Source organism: Limulus polyphemus, unplaced genomic scaffold (assembly GCF_000517525.1).
Source record: "Limulus polyphemus unplaced genomic scaffold, Limulus_polyphemus-2.1.2 Scaffold6586, whole genome shotgun sequence".
Lineage (NCBI taxonomy): Eukaryota > Metazoa > Arthropoda > Merostomata > Xiphosura > Limulidae > Limulus > Limulus polyphemus.
In genome coordinates, this window is record NW_013672196.1 from 40,809 (window position 1) to 47,487 (window position 6,679).

The following is a 6,679-nucleotide window of genomic DNA, read 5'->3' on the forward strand; positions in this document are numbered from 1 at the left end:
GTGTTGCCAGACACTTGCTTTCCTTCTAATAAGTTGTTCAAGAAGGAAAGAAAAACAAAAGGTGTTGCCAGACACTTGCTTTCCTTCTAATAAGTTGTTCAAGAAGGAAAGAAAAACAAAAGGTGTTGCCAGACACTTGCTTTCCTTCTAATCAGTTGTTCAAGAAGGAAAGAAAAACAAAAGGTGTTGCCAGACACTTGCTTTCCTTCTAATAAGTTGTTCAAGAAAGAAAGAAAAAACAAAAGGTGTTGCCAGACACTTGCTTTCCTTCTAATAAGTTGTTCAAGAAGGAAAGAAAATACAAAAGGTGTTGCCAGACACTTGCTTTCCTTCTAATCAGCACTTCAAAATTATCTCATTTTGTAGCTGTGTGCTGAACAACAAACAAACGTATTAGCGATATATCAATTACTTGGATAGTAGAAATAATTGAAAATAGTAAAACGGGAAACCTAATTTTGATTAGTTGATTATTTTTGTGACAAACATTGTAATTATGATTTTGATTAATCAATTTGTTTGTAACACTAATTGATATAATTTCTGCTCATAGGCAGTCAATTAAATTGCTTAACTCTATGTAACAGCATATCTGTAACGAGGTGAAAATTTTTTTTTTGCACTTGTGATCCAAGGAAACTTTAAGCAGATTCTAATATTTCTAACTTTCATGGTTCATAATTTCTTTATCACTGTTAACTGATTGTGTGTTTGATATTTATCTAGGCGGCCCTCTGCAATTCCAAGTAGTGCACGGAGAGATAAAGAAAACCATCCATTGAGAGAAAAGTCAGAAAATCTATCTGTTCTACACCCTTTGTCAACTGTAGGTATCTTTATTACTTAAATCATAGTTCTAAAGCTACATAATAGGAATTTGTTTGTCCTGTTAACAAAAAGTAATCTCTGGAACTTTTGCTCTCGTAACCTCTAATGTTGCCAAAAAAGATGTATGTCAATCTACATTACTTTTAAAATTTAATTTACAGCAATTTTTTTCTTTCGTGGTATTTTTACTTGAAGAGTTTGAAAATGTTCAAATTGTTAAAAAAATTGTATGTTTGAATATAGTTGGGTTTCACCTTGATTAGTACTCGGACATTCTTTACATGTATTGTGGCTTAAGTGTGCTGCAAGTAAATGATGGATAACAAATGAGAACTTTATCACAGTGAGACCTATATTAAACAGTGATACCATTTCTTTAAAGTATGCCACTTGTTTACTTTTTATTCTGTTTCTTGTACTGCTGTTGCTCTTTTATGATTGTTATGGTAATTGTGTTTGTAATATTGCTATGTTTTGTTCTCGTAAGCAGGATTTCCATGAAGCTTCTTTTAAGCAGAATCCTTCAAGGTTAGAAGAGAAGCTTATTGATGACACACAAATTGAGAGCAGTATGGGAAGGTCAGGGTCTCATAAAACACCCTCGAGCGGTCAGTCTTCTTGTTCACAAAGCGAAGTTATAAGAAGTGTTTTTATTCCACACATGGGATGGGCATCTCAGGTAGACCTACAGGCTTGTTTATAGTTATAATTCTATAGCAGATGAAAATGTGTTTTTGTAACTCTTATTTTTATAACTTGTAGCTTCTATGGTGTGTGTGTTCTGTAAGGTACAATAAATCAAGGATGAAAATGTCTGGAGGAGCAAAAATGGGTTATTTTAAAGGAAACCAACTGCATTTTAATTTAACATTTAGATATTAATTCAGATATAAACATTATAGCTTCTACACTGTGTAAGCTAATAAAACATTCACTTTCCACAACCAGACACTTAATTCTTTGTATGACATTATTTTTTGAATCTGATGTTTTCCCAGATAAGAACAGTTTATTTAAAATAATACTTTAATAATTTCAGATAACTTGTGTGCATTTGTATCATTGTCTTTCAGTGATAGTTTCATGTCAAGAAGTTCTAATCAATAGAGCCTGATTAGGAAAGACTGTTTGCCAGTAGTCAAGCAGACTTTCAGACTCCAGTATTTATAACAAAGGTTTTTCCACTGTATGTGTGACATAATTACATTTTCAGCCTCCTACCCATCCCCAATAATATTGCACATTTTACCTCATTGGATTTGCATGGATCTCTTGAATGACCAGTAGCATACCTAAAAAAGTGAGAAATTGTCACCCTTTTTTATATTCAGATTCCTTCACTATATAGCAATATGGAACATCTCAGGAAAACATTGTGAAATATTTAATCATGAAGTACAAAGTACCTAGAAAAAACACCTATTAATTTGTTTAGTTCATCTACAGAACACAGACTGTTTGTAAAATTATTTAGTTTTGTTATTGAATTTTATATCATCTAGCTTTATAGCAGGCTAGTTTGGCTACTCAATGTAAACTACAAAGTAAATAACTATCTTGCATCTTTATAACTGGCTAGTTTGGCTAGACAGTATAGATTATAAAGTAAAGCATATTAATTTTTTTGTTGAATTTGTGTAGTTATTGAGTGGAGATGTGTGGCTACAGTGTACAGATGGGACACAACTCAGGATTCCTGCCTCCACTACTGAGATCCACTTTATTGACATCTCTGGGAAGAAAGAGATGTAAGTAACCTTTCTAATATACATTACCTTAGACTGGTTATTGTGTGTGTGTATATATATCTAATATACATTACCTTAGACTGGTTATTGTGTGTGTGTATATATATCTAATATACATTACCTTAGACTGGTTATTGTGTGTGTGTATATATCTAATATACATTACCTTAGACTGGTTATTGTGTGTGTGTGTATATATCTAATATACACTACCTTAGACTGGTTATTGTGTGTGTATATATCTAATATACATAACCTTAGACTGATTATTGTGTGTGTATATATATCTAATATACATTTCCTTAGACTGGTTATTGTGTGTGTATATATCTAATATACATTACCTTAGACTGGTTATTGTGTGTGTGTGTATATATATCTAATATACATTACCTTAGACTGGTTATTGTGTGTGTGTGTGTGTATATATATATATCTAATATACATTACCTTAGACTGGTTATTGTGTGTGTATATATCTAATATACATTACCTTAGACTGGTTATTGTGTGTGTGTATATATATCTAATATACATTACCTTAGACTGGTTATTGTGTGTGTGTATATATATATTTAATATACAACTCCATTAGTCTGGTTATTGTGTGTGTATATATATCTAATACACATTACCTAGCCTTTATTTATCCATTTTATATTTGTTATTTTGAATCGTACAAGACACCTAATACTTTTTATTAAAGAGAACGTAACATCACCTGGTATGCAAGCTGAAGCTACAATGGTGAATTGAAGTATGAATATTGTTATTTCTGAACATTGTATGTTGTGTGTATTTGCTACAATTAACTTATCAATGGTTTCACTTATAGTGTACCTAATGTTGATCATAAAGACTTTTCTATTTTAAATAAAAGTCATATTAACTAATGATGTAAAGAACTCCACGATAAACATGTCATAGAAGTATCACTGGATTTATTTTTTATACCGGGATTCTGATGTTTGATTGTTAAAAAACAAGCCCTGGTTGTGTCATGGAGTGTTAGTTTCATAAAGTACTTTATATTCATGCTGTAGTAAATTATTTGAAAATAACTAAAACAGAGTTTGTCTTTCTTGTTACAGTTACAATCAAGATGATATTCTGCCCAATCAGCTTAAAGAGAAGCTGGCTCAACTCCCACATGTTGTAGACCAACTTGTTAAATCTGGTTCTCAAAAGGCAACACATTCTTACAGAACAGTCAGATAAAACAGTTTCCTCAGAGGTCAACAGAATAGTCCAGTAACAGAGAGTATAAGGTTGTTGTGTGGTTTTCAGAGGTCAAACAACAAAGAAGTGGTATTGTTGGAAGAACAGTAATATATTATCACTCCAGAAAAGGGACAAAACAAAAAATTTAATGTAAGTCTTGAAAGTGAAAAAAATAATTTGAATGGGTATTTTCTGATGATAAACAAGTTTGATTTAAAATTATCATTCTTGAAACAAACATTGTGACTATGTATATATATATATCTGAATTGTTAATTTTTATGTTTCAAGCTGTTATTACCATTCATTGTACAAAAATTTAATCCTTGATGATAACATATTTGTTTAAAGTTTTTCATGTGTGTGTTTATGCCATTTTATTTGAATATAAGACATACACAATTTTGTGCACATATTATTGTGTAATATTTTATTAATACAGCTTTAATATGAACGGTACAGAGACAATACTTGTCTACTACATAAGAAAACAACACAACTCGGTAATGATCATAATCGTGATATAAATATTCCAAGCTAGAACCTTCTGATATGACTTGGCAGATCCGTAACCCCACAACCCTAAATTACAGAAAGAATGGCCTACTTTCACAAGTTCTTTTACACCTTTAATACAAAATCAAGGGTAACTGTTACCGAGATGAGTGAACTGAATAATTTGAAACCCTACTACTTTTATTATCCTCATTTTTTTAATTGTGTTTTCCTAATGTTATGTTAAAATTTTCACTCTCTACTGGTATATCCTTCCTGTTTAGTCATAAAGTTTTGGTTGCCCAGTTATCTATTTTTAAATAGTTTATTCTGTAACAGTGTTCATTAAAAACTCGGTTTTGTGAACATTGGTAGGAAGGTATATGAATTATTTTGTTATATTAATAACCACACATGGGAAGTAGACAGGTTTGTTTTATCTAGTATGTGAGATTTCTTCACAGTTTATTATGATCTCATGTGTAACAACTGACATACCACACGTTTAGCAACTGTTTTCTGGCAATGTGTGTAAATCTTAGCAACCTCTATAAACACTAATACAAAAACATGCACAATGTAAGAATATTGTAAATGTATAATAAAAAGTGTACAGCCTTTCTGTATTTGCATTATTGACTTGAAAATTTCTGTGTTTAAATCAGGATAATTGATTAAACACGCAAATATTTACTTGACAACTCATAGCTAGCCAAATGTTTTCTTCTGCTTTTCAAGAAGTTGATTTTGTTCTCAAAGATAATGATCATGCTGCTACAATATCATTTTAAATTGTTAATCTCAAATTAAAAGTTGGATTTGTTAATATATCTCTAAATGTACTGTTCACCTAATTACACCTCAGATTTACAGCTATGACAGATATTTCTCAACAGTTCATGGGCTGTTACTGAATATAATTACACTTGAGATCTGTAACTGGCATCTGTTACTAAACATACAAGACAACCGTCCTTGGGCTGTTACTGAATATAATTACACTTGAGATCTGTAACTGGCATCTGTTACTAAACATACAAGACAACCGTCCTTGGGCTGCTACTGATTTACTAACACTTAACTGTTGAGAGTTACAACCGATACCTGTTAATAAATGTACACAACAACCGTCCTTGGGCTGCTACTGATTTACTAACACTTAACTGTTGTTGAGAGTTACAACCGATACCTGTTAATAAATGTACACAACAACCGTCCTTGGGTTGTTACTGATTTACTAACACTTAACTGTTGTTGAGAGTTACAACCGATACCTGTTAATAAATGTACACAACAACCGTCCTTGGGCTGCTACTGATTTACTAACACTTAACTGTTGTTGAGAGTTACAACCAATACCTGTTAATAAATGTACACAACAACCATCCTTGGGTTGTTACTGATTTACTAACACTTAACTGTTGTTGATAGTTACAACCAATACCTGTTAATAAATGTACACAACAACCGTCCTTGGGTTGTTACTGATTTACTAACACTTAACTGTTGTTGGTAGTTACAACCAATACCTGTTAATAAATGTACACAACAACCGTCCTTGGGTTGTTACTGATTTACTAACACTTAACTGTTGTTGATAGTTACAACCAATACCCATTAAAAAATGTACACAACAACCGTCCTTGGGCTGTTACTGATTTACTAACACTTAACTGTTGTTGAGAGTTACAACCAATACCCGTTAAAAAATGTACACAACAACCGTCCTTGGGCTGCTGCTGATACACCTGACTGTTGTAGAGATCTACAACCAACATATGTTTGCTAAAGGTACACAAAAACAGCCCTAGTATTCTCTGTTGACATGCACAACCGATATTTATTACTAAACAGACACATGACTATTGATGATAGGCTGTAGCTCATCTACAGATACACATAACTACACTTGAGATCATAAGTTAATCAACAGATTAGTCATAAGAGTGGACAAGTTTCCAAAACAGTTATGTCAAATACTAAAATGAACATTAATCAAGAAAGTTCCTGTAATTTTCCCATTTCTGGGTGGAATTCATCAGTTTACACACTCATATTTTAAAAAGTTTTTTCAAGGAAATGATTTATGAAGTATATATGTATATAACTTTAATAAAATTAAATCTAGTTATAATTTTAATTTGTTTTATTTCCCTTTTATGATTGGCATGAAGTCACTGCAACTTTGCTGTAATCAGATAACAGAGCTTCCTCTGTAACTATGCTGTAATCAGATAACGGAGATTACAGCATAGTTACAGTGGAAGCAAGATAACAGAGCTTCCTCTGTAACTATGCTGTAATCAGATAACAAAGCTTCCACTGTAACTATGCTGTAATCAGATAACAGAGCTTCCACTGTAACTATGCTGTAATCAGATAACGGA

General features: G+C 32.0%; 1 protein-coding gene across 1 annotated transcript in view; it reads left to right on the forward strand.

The window, feature by feature from the left end:
- The window catches only part of LOC106473875 (serine/threonine-protein kinase PLK4-like), a 33,252-nt gene extending 28,410 nt beyond the window's left edge, over nt 1-4,842 (forward strand). Inside the window, exons 18-21 of the mRNA XM_022402267.1 lie at nt 727-826; nt 1,316-1,507; nt 2,470-2,576; nt 3,668-4,842. Coding sequence (XP_022257975.1) covers nt 727-826; nt 1,316-1,507; nt 2,470-2,576; nt 3,668-3,794 — 526 coding nt within the window. The 3' untranslated portion in view covers nt 3,795-4,842. The remainder of the gene's footprint in view (nt 1-726; nt 827-1,315; nt 1,508-2,469; nt 2,577-3,667) is intronic.
- The last annotated feature ends 1,837 nt before the right edge of the window (nt 4,843-6,679 follow it).